Genomic DNA, 14,422 nt, shown 5'->3' on the forward strand with positions numbered 1-14,422 from the left:
CACTCAGATTCATCAGTTGTTAACATTTGCTTATACTCTTTTTTTAATCATTTCTCTTCTCTCTTCTATATATGCTTATATGCAGTATGTATACATCATAAACACACATTCTTACATACATAGTTGTAATGAATCATTTGATAGTTGCAGAGATCATGCCCCTTTACCCCTAAATACTTCAGAACAATAATACTGGAATCTACAGTTCTTATTAAAATTTTGCCAGTTGTCCCAGTATTATCCTTTATAGCATGTTATTAATCTGGTCCAGGATCAAATCCAGATCACACATTGCATTTAGTTTTCATTCCTCTTTAGCCTCCTTTAATGTGTAATGGTTCCTCAGCCGTCCATTGAGTTGGTCTTTCATAACATTGACATTTTTTAAGAATGCAGGCCATTTATATTGTAAAATGTCCTTCAATTTGGATTTGTGTGATTCAGGTTATTCGTTTTGGTAGGAATACTACAGGAGCAACGCTGTGTCCTTTTCAGTGCATGATACCAGGAGACACAGGATGTCATTTTATCTGATTGTTGATATTAACTTTTAAGCCTAAAAATACTTGTGGCTCATTAGTTTCTTCTTTTGTCTCCTCTTTAAGAACTGCTTCAGGTAGAAATCTCAGGACAGGAATACATAGCTTTCTTTGGAAGGGAAGGTACTACTGAATGTCTAATATGTGCTAAGCACATGCTATGTAATATCTCCTTATAGTTCTCACAGCAATTCTTTATTCATTAGCATCTACTGTGTATCATACGAGAAACAATCCCTAGCCTCAAAAAATTCACAGTCTAGGGCAAACACAATTACAATGCAGTGGTCAGCGCTAGGAGAATGGAATGCACAGCTACTGTGGGAGCCTTCAGGAGGAGTGCCTAACTCAGCATGAGGGACCCTCATCAAGGATGGCTACCTAGAGTCAGTGAAGCTTGAGCCAAGACTTGAAGATGATTAGGAATTAGTGGAAGCAGAGGAGGCGACATTATAGGCCAAAGAAACAAAAGCATAAGAATTTGAGAGAATGTGGAGCATGGCTTGTTCTGAGAATCAGAGCGGTTTTAGGATGGGCCAAGCCTATGGCACACATGGGGAGCCCCAGGAGAATATGCGGAAAAGATAGTCATGTCCAGAGCATTGAGGCTTCTGTGTATTATCTGAGGAGGTTGAAGTCTATCCTGAAGTTCTACGAGCGGCCAATGAGGATTTTTAAGGGAGGAGGAAGAAGATCAGTCATTCATTAAACAGGTAGTTAGTGAGCATTTTCTGTGTCCCGAGCCTTATTCTAGGGACTGGGAATTTAGCAGTGAATAAGAGGAGTAAGTCTCTTGCTCTCGTGGAGCTTGCACTCTTGGATCACATTTTAAAAGATCATGCTATCAATAAAGTAAAGAATAGATTAGAGGCACAGGGACTAGTTAAAAAGTAATTAAATAACCCCACTCTGTGGTTACCTCCACTTTGTAGAAATTTTTTAAATTGCCTTTACCTATAGCTATAATGTCACAAAATTGAGAGGGAGAGTAGTGTCCTAGATAAACATCATTTATGCCAATTACGCTATGAATTTCAATTATCTACTACACTGTGTAAGCAACTTAAGATTATTCAGTTTCTTTTTTTCATGTTACAGAATCTGACAGCTCACAGTTATTTTTTAGAAATGTTGATCCTTAAAAGGAATCTAACAGATTTCCCAGGACTTAGACATATTACTTGGTTCTTCCTCTTTTCTTCATGTCTGTGATGTATAATTAATCATAGATTACTTCATTTTGTTTCATTTCATTTACAACATTTATGAGCTTCACTTTGTCAGAATGAAATGCTTGTCCCCTCCGTTCCTTTCCAAAGTGGCATAATTAGTGTTAGCATCTTTTTTAACAGGCTACATAAAGTTTAGTGGCTGGATTAAATCAAGTCATTAACATAATGTGCCACCCAATTTGCCCCTATCTCTCTTCGTTTCCAGGACATCAAAGTGCCACAGAGCACCAGTGTAATTGGGCCTTGCTGGCCTGTCAGATTCCGTCAGCCTGATGACTGCTGCTTTTACTAAAAAGCTTCTAGGCATGATAATTACTGGGGGTGGGGAGTCTGAGAAATGTAAAACTTTGGACATTTCTCTATGAATATTTTATTAATTTGAATAATCAGAAGTTAACAGTATCAATTTGATGTATAATACATTGATTAAAAGCCTTGTTTTAGGTCCTCAAAATAGACATCAAAACCGAAAATTTGCATCTGCCATAGCATTAAAAAAAAAAGAATTATCAATCCTTCTTTCACATTATTCCTAATTTTACCATTTAAGCAATGCAGCTTTCAATTTTTACAACTAAATATATTGCCGTCAACTCACAGATTTCTTAAAGTGTGCCCACAGGTGAGAATGGGAGATCACAGGCTAAAGAGTAATGATCTTTTTCGTGCAATGCACATTTACATCTTTCTCCGTTCCTACTAATAGCAGTTTTGTAAAAGCTGCCATATTCAATCGGACTAAAATGCAGTTCCACCTGGATGCCAGGTTCTCTTGAACAACATGAGCTGGCATTCCCAGGTGATCGCAGTAATGATGTCCAGCAAAATATGTTTTAAAGCTTTGAAAAGCAAAATGCATAAAGCAGCTCACCACTTTTAGCACTAGTGTATTATACGTTGTTAAATCACTTCAGAATCAAAGATGATATCCTATCAGTGGGTAGAGTAAGCCCCTCCCACTGTTTTACATATGGAAGCTTAAGCTTGATAACCAGAAATGCTGGATTACTCTCCTGATATTAATTGCCTTTAAAACTATTTTTTATATTTTGTAACTTAATTATCTCTTACTAATATACCGCGGACATCTTTCCATAGCAGTATACTCTATTTCTTTTTTCACATATGCATAATATTACATTGTATAGCTGTACCATATTTATTTAAATAAGCACCTTTTGGTGGACCCTTTGGTTTCTATCAGTTTTTGCTAATACAGACATTTCCAGGTTAAGTGTTTTTATACATAACATTTTTACACAAAACGTGTAGAAATTACTGTTTCCTCATATCACACTTCTTGTCAAATTTATGAATAAGAAATATCTCACTGATGATTCCATTTAAAAAGAAGCAAACAAAAAGGTGTATTTGTTCATACATAGTATATTTGTACATACATACATATGTATTTTTTTTCACACACACACACACACACACACACACTGTATTTTATTTTTACAAGAGATAAACTGACACCAAGCACTGTAAATGGACGACCACAACAAAAGCAACAATGATTGCATTTACCAAACACGAAACACACTCATACTATGTCATAATATTGACATTCAGTCCAGTAATCCTCCACTGTAACAGCTCCTTTACTTTGCAGTGAAAATTGATTTGTATATTTTTTGCCTCTGAGTCCTTGTGGAATTTTTTTTTTTATTCAAACAGAAAGTCACAAAAATTATAATCATCCTCATCAGTTCACTCAGTCCCATGTAATTAATTTTTTTTTCATCTTGATCTTTTGTTAGCACTTTTATGAATTCATCAGTTTTCCATTAGAGTTCTGAAAATGCTTATTCATTCAGTTCAGTAGTATAGTCAGTTACCAGAAATCTGTACTTGTCAGAGTCTTTTCCATGAATTCCTTGAAGATGAAACCCTTTTATAGGAACATTTTTGCAAAAGCATCAGAGTACACCCAGAACTGTCTGTAAATGACAAAAGACTTAAAAATGACCACGGTTAAAGATTTGATGAAAGTTCATAATAATGCAATTGACAAGGAAATTTAGTTATTTCTGAGATATACATTTTAAAGTAATAACTAGAATTATGACTTATAACATTATACCAGAACATATAAGATTTTTAGAAATTTCATGTAATGTCTGAAACATTTATGTTAACATATTTCCATACAAATAACCCAAAGAAAGTTTAGTATTAGTTGTTTTTTTGTTTGTTTGTATTTTTATACTGCAGGTTCTTATTAGTCATCAATTTTATACACATCAGTGTATACATGTCAATCCCAATCGCCCAATTCAGCACACCACCATCCCCACCCCACCGCGGTTTTCCCCCCTTGGCGTCCATACATTTGTTCTCTACATCTGTGTCTCAACTTCTGCCCTTCAAACCAGTTCATCGGTACCATTTTTCTAGGTTCCACATACATGCGTTAATATACGATTTTTGTTTTTCTCTTTCTGACTTACTTCACTCTGTATGACAGTCTCTAGATCCATTCATGTCTCAACAAATGACTCAATTTCATTCCTTTTTATGGCTGAGTAATATTCCATTGTATATATGTACCACAACTTCTTTATCCATTCGTCTGTCGATGGGCATTTAGGTTGCTTCCATGACCTGGCTATTGTAAATAGTGCTGCAATGAACATTGGGGTGCATGTGTCTTTTTGAATTATGGTTTTCTCTGGGTATATGCCCAGTAGTGGGATTACTGGATCCATACATATGTATTTTTATATGAGCATACAGATATAACATTTAGGTTTATGTAAGCAAAGAAAATGTCTGGAAGTATATAATCCAAATACTGTTAGCAATGAGTATCTCTGGGACATGGGTCAGGGCAAGGGTCAGCAAACTATGGCCCATGTGCCAAATCCAGCCCTCTACCTATTTTTCTAAATAAAGTTTTATTGCAGCACAGCACACTCATCATTTACATATTGTCTGTGGCCACTTCACTCTACGAGAGCAGAGTTGAGTACTTGCAACAGAGACCGTATAGCCTGCAATGCGAAAAATATTTGCTGTCTGGCCCTTACAGAAAAAACTTTGCCAATCCCTGAGTTAAAGAATGGGTGGAAACAAGGAACTTTTATATTTTACTTTTTAGGATTTATATTGTTGGATTATTTTTAGTGATGAATATAGATTGCTTCTAAAAAGGAAATGATTTGTTAGCTAATTCTGTACTAAAATGTTAAATAAAAGAACAGTTTAATATGAATTGTAGAAGCTTTTCTATAAATAGAAAGGGCCAGCAAATACAGGGTGAATCTTTTCTGGTTTAGAGCAGTGCTTCTCAAAGTGCGGTCCTCAGACCAGCAGCATCAGCATCGCCTGAGAATCTGTGACAGATGCGAATTCTTGGGCCCCACACTAGACCTAATGAATCAGAAGCTCTGAGACTGGAGCCCAGAAATCTGTGTCTTATCAAGCCTTTCAGGTCATTCTGGGGTGTGCTAAAATCTGAGAACCACAGCTTTAGGGAAAGGCAGTACTTCTCACCATGGCTGCATGTTAGAACCACCTAGGAAACATTTCTAAATGCCAGGGCCCAGGCTCCACTCAGATCAGTTAGATCAGAATTTTGTTTAAAACTCCCCCAGTGGTACTAATGTGCAGCCAAAATTGAGAACCACTGTTCTATAACATCTGTTCTCAATGATGGTGAAAGTGGAATAGCATATCAAAATAACCTGAAATTGAGGGTCATTTTTAAAATTCTCTCCTTCCTTCACAGTACTGCCATAGTAAGCCACTTTTAATGATGAAAATGTGTCATATCCCTCAGGTGTATTAGGACAGGAAAAAATATTCCAATCATCGCTTTAGAACATGCGGTAACAAGCTTCTGTAATTTGCTGACCATTACAGATACAGTAATTTACATGGTATATAAGGGAGACAGTGTTCTAAAAATAAGCATTCTTAACCCTAGCACGAGTCTGATCTCCATTACTGAAGTTTTCACTATTTATATTATTTGTTCAACATAGTATCTTTTAACAGAACATATGAGAAAAGAAAGATTACTGTCACCAATGGAAACTGGATTAGGTTTGTTTTGTTTGTTAAAAACATTATTACCATTATTTGTGTGTGTGTGTGTTAATTCCCAATTTGGGAAATGAAGTAGGGATCTAAAGTATCACAGAAATAGTAAGCAGTATGTCGGAAATATGTATTAAATTACTACTTCTGTATTAATTGTTGTGTTTTAATTTTATAATGGTAGAGTATTCAACATGCAATGTATGATTTTTGTTGTTTTATGCTGTCATTTTATCAGCTGCTCAGGTGTCACTTAATAAATAAATAAATACTTAACTATTAAAACTATTAAAATGGAATAATCTCTGTAAAAAAAAAAAAATTATTACTTCAACAGTTGGTATTTCTCTTTACTCTCATTTCTCCCAAAGAGCTATTATTTTTTTAAAAATCAAAGACTTTTCAATCAAAACTTGTATGAAGAGTGGATTTGATTCCCAATATGTAGAAGCTTTGGAGCCTAGTGTGAGGTCTAGGGGACTTTTTTTGAGTCTTTGAGATGACTGTGCCAGCCCCCAGCCTGAAGAAGAGAAGTTGTAAGAATCGCCATTAATCGTTATGCATCCTACCCTACTTACGTATGGCTCTGTCAGTACCAATGGAGAGTTGGACTTTTTTTTTTTTTTTTGATAAATTTATTTATTTTATTTATTTATTTTTGGCTGCGTTGGGTCTTCGTTGCTGAGCACGGACTTTCTCTAGTTGCTGTGAGCGGGGGCTACTCTTCCTTGCGGTGCACAGGCTTCTCATTGCGGTGGCTTCCCTTGTTGCGGAGCACGGGCTCTAGGGTGTGCGGGCTTACTGAAGTTTTGGCGCATGGGCTCTAGAGCGCAGGCTCAGTTGTTGTGGCCCATGGGCTTAGTTGCTCCGTGGCATGTGGGATCTTCCCAGACTACGGATCGAACACATGTCCCTTGCATTGGCAGGCGGATTCTTAACCACTGCACCACCAAGGAAGTCCCAGTTTGACTTTTTGAACCAACTATTTTGAGCTTGTCTTAGAGCTCACTTCAATTAAACTTTTATTCTTAAAGGGCATAGACATAGATCATCACCTTCCATTTCCATTTTGTGTCTCTTGTTTTGTTATAAAGTACCAAGTTCTACATACCTTTGCTCCTGTAGGTAGGCTTTAATTATATTTATTTACACACACACATACACATATACAAAGTATTTTTATGCTGATAAAATAATACTCATGTAAACTTATATACCATTTGGGAAGTAACTTGATAATCCTACGAAGTTGACTTTCTCATACCTATCACCCAGCAATGCCAAGAGAACCACTCGCATACACAAGAAAACATAAAAGGATGTTCAATGCAACATTCTTCGTAATAGCAAAAAATTTTAAACAACTTAATTGTTCATCAGTAGAGAAATAAATAAACTAGAGATTATATAGACAATATAAATGGAATTCTATACAAGTTAATATTAATGAATTAGATTTTACTTATAACCATGAATAAATCTCAAAAATATAGTATTGAGTGAAGAAATTGCAGAATGATTAATAGACAATTATACCATTCATATAAAATCTAAAAACAGAAAATAATATGTTGTTTATATATATATACATACATAGTAGAAAATATAAAAGCTTGTTTGGGAATGATACACACCAACTTCAGGATAGTGGTTACCTCTGGGGGAAATGAGGAAGAAGGGGAAAGGAATTGGGAGGGCCGCTTCTCCCTGTATCCGAAATATTTTATTTCTTCCACGGTAACAGCAAAAAGATTTAAATCAGGTACAGCAAAAAGGTAACATCTGTTTAAGATGTTGAGTACTTGAATATGCCAAATTATTTTCTTTATAGTTTAAAAAGTTAAAGAAATGCTTATTCACTGTAGAATTAAGAATGAAATAAAACTCACATGCAATCTCACCATAGTGAGATTTAAATCTAACTGACTGAAGCAAGTTCCAAACCTTTATCAGAGGCTATTCTCAGTTAAGCAATACTGTGTTTAAGGGCTGTCAAGTTGAATTAGTTTTTAGAAGCCTAACAATCCAACCCCATTGTGGCTGCTGTGATGGTTGAAACCAGAGGAAGAATTCAGCATGATCTTCTGAAGTACAACATAAAAAATTTAAGCATGCCAATAAAAGCCCAAGTAAATACTATAGAGAAATATGGCCTAAAATGTGAATTATAACATCAGTCAGGAAGCAGTAGTGGAATTGAGCCAAAATCATGAGAACTCTTAATGTTTTTTTTCTCTGAGAGTAATACAAGCTGTCATCACATTTCTAGATCATTCAATCACATAAAGTATAGTGTCCATCTATACAGACAACTGAAAAGAAGTTGCACACAGTTCTTATTTGAGTGATTTCTGTTACTGCTGTTCACCACAATCAGAAATTTTAAATGCTCTTTTTATATGTTGATGCTGACATCTCGCTAACTAGGGAAGCTAATAGGATAACTGGTGAAGAGGACAAAAACAGTACTGAGAAGTAGCATCACACCTAGTAACATGTTCACACGCACAGAAAAGAAACAAAACAAGAAAAGCCCAAAGCCTATACTGGCTGGCTAACCTATGTATGAGCAGGGTGTAATACAGAGGTATGACCAGTTGTGTTCCTCTAGTAATCCTGAACAGACATTATTCTGCATCCATCTAAAAGGCTATGCTTCAGTCACTGTCATTTGAAACAGTATATTGTTACCCCCTCCAATTCTCCTAATTGAACTTTTTTTCAGTATTTTATTATGAAAATTTTCAAACATACAGAGAAGCTGAACTAACAACAGTACCCTACCCATAGATTCTACAAAATTGATCAGTGTTTGTAATAGTATTATTTAATTAAAATCTAGAATGGCAAGATTTCTATACACTTTTCAACAGTTAATAATCACCAACCTCCCAAAACGTAGTAGATACAATAAATATTTGTTAAAGGTGAAAACACTAATAATTGCAGCCTCACATATTTCTGGCAATATATAAAAGATATCCTGAATAGATAGAGGACATTCAGCGTCCCTTGACTCTATATCATTAAGTATTTATTGAGAGCCAGATCCTAGAGAGGATGTTAAATAGCAAAAGATGAATAAGTTATGGTCCTGGCCTCCAGGAACTCACAGTCTACAGAGAGAGGCACATATGTAAACAAATCCATGCAATACAATGTGACTAAAAAGTGCAGTGAGGGCCCAGAAGAGGAAGCAACTCAGTCTTGGAAATCAGTCATGCTCTCATAAAAGGAGTACATGCATGGCCCAGGGCCTCAAATAAGTGGAATTTTGTCTGATAGAGAAGATTTCAGATGCAAAAGCTCAGCAATATTAACAGTACACCACAGGTCTGGGGAAATGGCGAGAGTGTAGGGTAATAGGTTTTCAAGCAGAAAGGTGACATCTGATTTGTTTTTAGGGAAAGAACTCTGCCACCAGAAGAAGAGTTGAGGCTGCAGGCAAGCAAGTAGAGAGGCAGGAGTGCCTCACCTCTCTTACAGCCATGAGAATGGAGCCACTTATTTTTTGAGTGTGTACTGCATACCACACCAGTGATGCCATAAGCAAGATAACAGTCCCTCTGTAACTGAACTTAGAGCCTCGTACCACCCACCTGTCTGCCTACAGTTCTGCCAACCAGTTATTCTTTATGATTCCTTCCGATTTCTCCCTTCTTACTCTATAAAACTACTTTCTAATACTAGGAAACTGTTGAATTAGTTCCTTCCTCAGATCATGTGAGAACATAAAGAAGGAGTTTCTCTAGAGATAAAAATGAGAAGAAAAAAAAAAACGCATCTTGTTTTGTGTTTATCTCTCCAGTAGCTGACACAATGTTGAAATATCTTAAGCTTTCTGTAACTCAGTGAAACATTGAAATATTTAGGAAGTAAAGTGAACAGGAATGAGTGATCTGTAGGATACGGTGGATGTGAAAATGGAGATTGGCAAGAATGGCTCCAAGGTCTCCTGGTTGTGGGTGACCAGGTGGATGGTGGTGATGTCATCACCTGAGATAACGAATATCTAGAGGATGAATGAGACTGGGAGAGAGAAGAGATCATGAGTTCATCTCTGACACTAAGTTGGAGTTGTCTGCTAGTCAGTTGATGTGCTTCTTAATCTTGAAAATCTTCATATATAATCTAGTTGAACTTTTGATTCACAGAGCTATGAGAACAACCAGAATTGTTCCAGTGTTGAAAAATAAGTTGGCTAGCCCAATTAGCCAAAATTTATAATGTTTAGAAATTGTTTATTCAGGGTGTGCTTCCCTAGATATATACTGTTTGGAACTTATCCCTTTTTGGATTTATTTTAGCTTGATTCATGTAGCATCAAAGGAACAAAGAAATGATAACTAATAACTCTGTCAGTTAAGTTAGAGAATTAAAAAGGACATATGCTAGAGGTAATGAGGCTGGGTCGGGGTGGGGGGAATAACAGAAAAAAAAGAAAAAAAAATCTAGACCAGAAAGAAGATAGACATCCTAAAAATAATTTTAAAACCTTTTTTTTTTTTGGTTATTTATTTGGTTTTGGTATTTTGTTTGTCCGACTGTGATCCAAGTATCTACATTTATTTAGAATTATATTTTGTATGTAGGCTTATTTGACAGCCCAAGTTCGTTCTTACAGTAATGCAAGTTTTCATATGGGGATTGTACAGTTAATATATTATTAATTTAAAAACCACTTAAATAAATTTGGTTCCCCTGCTATTTAAAAGTTAATTTGTCTCTTCATTGGGTTCTGTGATAAATTTTAAATTCCTCTCCTCACAATGTAGAAATAACCATGTATACCTCTTTTGCCTTTTTATAGCTATTTTCTAAAAATGATTCTTTTGTGCAGAAGCAGGAATGTTTTATGCTATTGTCATAACAATTCTAAGTTTGTCAAATTACAAGTTATGTAAAAGACTTAATTATGCACTGTGCTGCAGTTGAGCCAGAATTATAAAATATGTGTGTGCATGCTATTTTGACAACCACAATACATTTTAAGGAAAAATAATATCATTTAAAATACTTTCTTTACCATGTTAGTCTTCGGCAAGCAGAGAAGGGCTTTTCTGAAGTGAGATTAGACAATAGAGCCAACTTCATTTTTTATGCACGTGAACGGAGAGGGCTTGAGGTTATTAGTTGAAACCGAGTAACCTTTCCAGGCTTTCATCTCTTTCTTTTCAAATTTGAATATGAAAAGCATATTCAAGTCAAAGACCATCACTTTAATGACATTTGGCAGTCATTTGATTTATTAGGTTTTAGAAAAAATTTTCCTTTAAATATTTCATCATACTATGCTAATCCTAGTAATATTGCCAGCTGCAGCCTTGTACCTGTATTAGTGGAGACAGAATGGTGTGGAATTTTCTCTGTCATCCTAGTAAAATTTCCATGAATCTACTGAATAATAAAATAACCTTATTGAAATATTCAGATTTAGGTTTTTAGTTAAAGTGTCTTAGAATACATAATAAAAGAAAATGTCTTTTGAAAGAAGGGGGTAAAATTACTTCATCAAATATTGAGGGGGTTTGCTAGCAATGGAAATTGTTCTTTATGGGAATATTTTTACAATAGGGTACCTATGCTTTTCAATTTGATTAATTATATTATATACTTTGAAATATCAAAATAGTAATCACTATGGTGAATTTACATACTGATTTACATCTGACAATGAATTCCTAAAAGTTGTTTATATAAGCAGGTCTTAGTATCAGGATTTTTAATTATTATTTTAAGTTATATAATTTATAGTAGGATGCCTCTGAATTTAATAAAGAGAGATTTAGTAAGGGGGAATAAAGAACAAATTTTAAATTGTAAACATTTAAAATTAAATGTAAACATTTAACCAAGGAATTATCTTGGTATGATCTAATTTTTAAGTCATAGTCTATCATTTGTTTTAAATTATTACTCAAGGAGGCATATGTGACTCTCATATAATGTTTGTGACACCAAAATCTATTAAATAAGGATTGAGATGAAAATTACACAAATATATATTTTTAGTTAATTCTGTAAAAATGAGATAAAAATAAATTACAAGAAAATGTGTTAAATTTGATAAAAATTTTCTTTCTTTTGTTTGAAAACTTACTACTTATTGAATGAAATATGTTATGGCAGAATATATAAGAGAATGAACTGTAGCCCTAGTTAATATGGATTCGTATAGCTACTTATGTTAGCATAGTAGCTATAAAGTATTCAACAGGCTTTGATCTCTGAATAACCAAAACTTTCTCAGGTACCATAGAGTAAATAAAAGCAGTGATAAACATGTATTTCATTACATAGTTTGAAACAAGGCCAACTGATACATGTCATTCTGAAAGTAATCGGAGATGAAGATCTCATAATCTTCATTCCTGATGGACTACTAGTGGGGTATTTATAGCCTCAAATGTAAATCAGGAGACTATTGCCATGACACTGTTAACTTCAAACCCTGGGGCATTAGAAGCTCATTCTGTCTCTCTCCGTCGTGAATAATCTATCATGTGTAACTAGACAGTAGGGTACAGTACCTTCCAAAAAAGAAATCAGTGAAGGCCACTGCCTTTATGTTTTATTTAAAATTGATAGTGGAAAAGAGTGAAGGATTTTTTGTTCGTTTTATTTGTTCTGTATCTTTTTTTGTTTTTGCTCTTTAAACAGCCATCAGAAAAAATTCGGATTGAGATCATAGCTCTAAGCCTTAATGATTCTCCAGTAACTGCAGATGATACTATCCAGCGACTATTCATTGAGTGCCGATTCTACAGTCTTCCTGCTGAAGAGACACCTGTGTCACTTCCAAAACCCAAGAGTGGGCAGTGGGTCTACTATAACTATAGCAATGGTAGGTATGGTATTTATAATATAAACTTTTATCTATGAAGGAAGGAAGCCAAAGGAACAAGGAAAAAGTACATTTCTCTAATGTTCACATAAAATCATGAAAGTGTTGTCAGAATAGATTAATAATAGTCAAACCTGTAGCATAAGGATTAAGAAATTAAATTTAAGGTACAGTTGACCCTCTGTATCCATGGGTTCCACATCTTCAGATTCAACTAAAATACGTTGGAAAATACTTGGGGAAAAAAATTCCAGAAAATTCCAAGAAGCAAAACTTACATTTGCCATGCATCGGTAACTATTTGCATAGTATTTACATTGTATTTACATCTATTTACATGGTATTAAGTTTTATAAGTAATCCGAGATGATTTAAAATATACAGGAGGATGTGCACAGGTTATATATGCAAATACTACACCATTTTGTATAAGGGGCTTGAGCATCCTCAGATTTTGATATCTGCGGGGGTCCTGTAACCAATCCCCCTCTGATACTGAGGGACAGCTGTAATGCTAAAGTTAAAAGAAAACGAAAACAGTGGGAAAACAATGTTTCTAGATGTTCCTGCTATATCATAGAAAAATGCCACCTGTGTCTACAACTGAATTTAATCGAAAAATATGATATTTCAAGGAGAATAAAAGTACTAGTTTTTTTATCATATGATTCTAACAATTTAATGGCCTAATTATTTCTGCGTTTCTGCTCAATGTCATCACATAGATGTTTTTACAATATACATGTATATCTCTCCCAGTGTCTAGATGCTCAGGATTTTAATTGAGTGATATAAGTTCTTACAGTACCTTTTCATTTTTTAGCCCACACATCCCTTCATAGCAGCAGGCAGGTTTTCTCTTTTAGGGCTTTACCTATCAGCTAGTTGATATGAAAGTCTGCTAGATCAGTATAGACCCAATAGGCACCCTGTAAATTCTTAGATCAACCAACTTTAAGACGTTTTTAAGGACAGTATATATCAGTGTATAATTAGAGGGGAGTAAAAAAATCATATCAAGCTGCCATGACCCTGAGTTAAAAGTGCTTATTAAGTTCTTCAAAAGCCCTATATTAAAACAAACCAGAAAGATGGAGTGTTGCATTATCTTTAGCAAAACAGGCCATCTCATGCTAGTTGAACACCAATATTTTTTTCTCACCAGTTTTATAAATTTCATTTTAATCAACATGTATAATCATGCTATTGTACCACTAGGATTACAAATGCTCATGGTTTGTTTGTTTGTTTTGCAGTTGGCATTTTTAGAAACATGCTCATTGCTTTAGACAGTAATCATGAGTATCCAGAGATCTGTTCTAGTCTTCCTCGTATCTACAATTCTTACTAGTTACGAGAACTTGGGCAACATGTTTCAATTTCATGATTCCCTGTTTTATCTATTGAATAAGGTGCTAAGAACCCTTCCAGCTCAGTTTCTATAATTCTGTGGTAACAGGTGGGTTGAGAAGTCACATGGGAAATAAGTAACGTGGTCAGGACAAGAATCTGATTTCTCCTTCCTATCATTGACTTGATCTAATAGAACATTTCCAAAAATATTTTCTTAAGCTTCCTAGAGATCTTTTAACTGCAAAGTAGCAGAAAAGTAAGCCATAATTACAATATTATTAGTAATGAAAAAACTGTTTAGTCAACTAATTTTTTTTGAAATATTCCTCAATTTTTTTAAATTATTTCTTCTTCTTTTTTTTTTTTTTTTTTTTTTTTTTGGCTGCGTCAGGTCTTAGTTGCAGCATGTG

General features: G+C 34.8%; 1 protein-coding gene across 1 annotated transcript in view; it reads left to right on the forward strand.

The window, feature by feature from the left end:
- RPGRIP1L (RPGRIP1 like) overlaps positions 1-14,422 on the forward strand; it is a 95,494-nt gene that overhangs the window by 66,078 nt on the left and 14,994 nt on the right. The window contains exon 23 of the mRNA XM_061172844.1: positions 12,476-12,659. Within this exon, the coding sequence (XP_061028827.1) occupies positions 12,476-12,659 (184 nt within the window). The remainder of the gene's footprint in view (positions 1-12,475; positions 12,660-14,422) is intronic.

Source organism: Eubalaena glacialis, chromosome 18 (assembly GCF_028564815.1).
Source record: "Eubalaena glacialis isolate mEubGla1 chromosome 18, mEubGla1.1.hap2.+ XY, whole genome shotgun sequence".
Taxonomy (NCBI): domain Eukaryota; kingdom Metazoa; phylum Chordata; class Mammalia; order Artiodactyla; family Balaenidae; genus Eubalaena; species Eubalaena glacialis.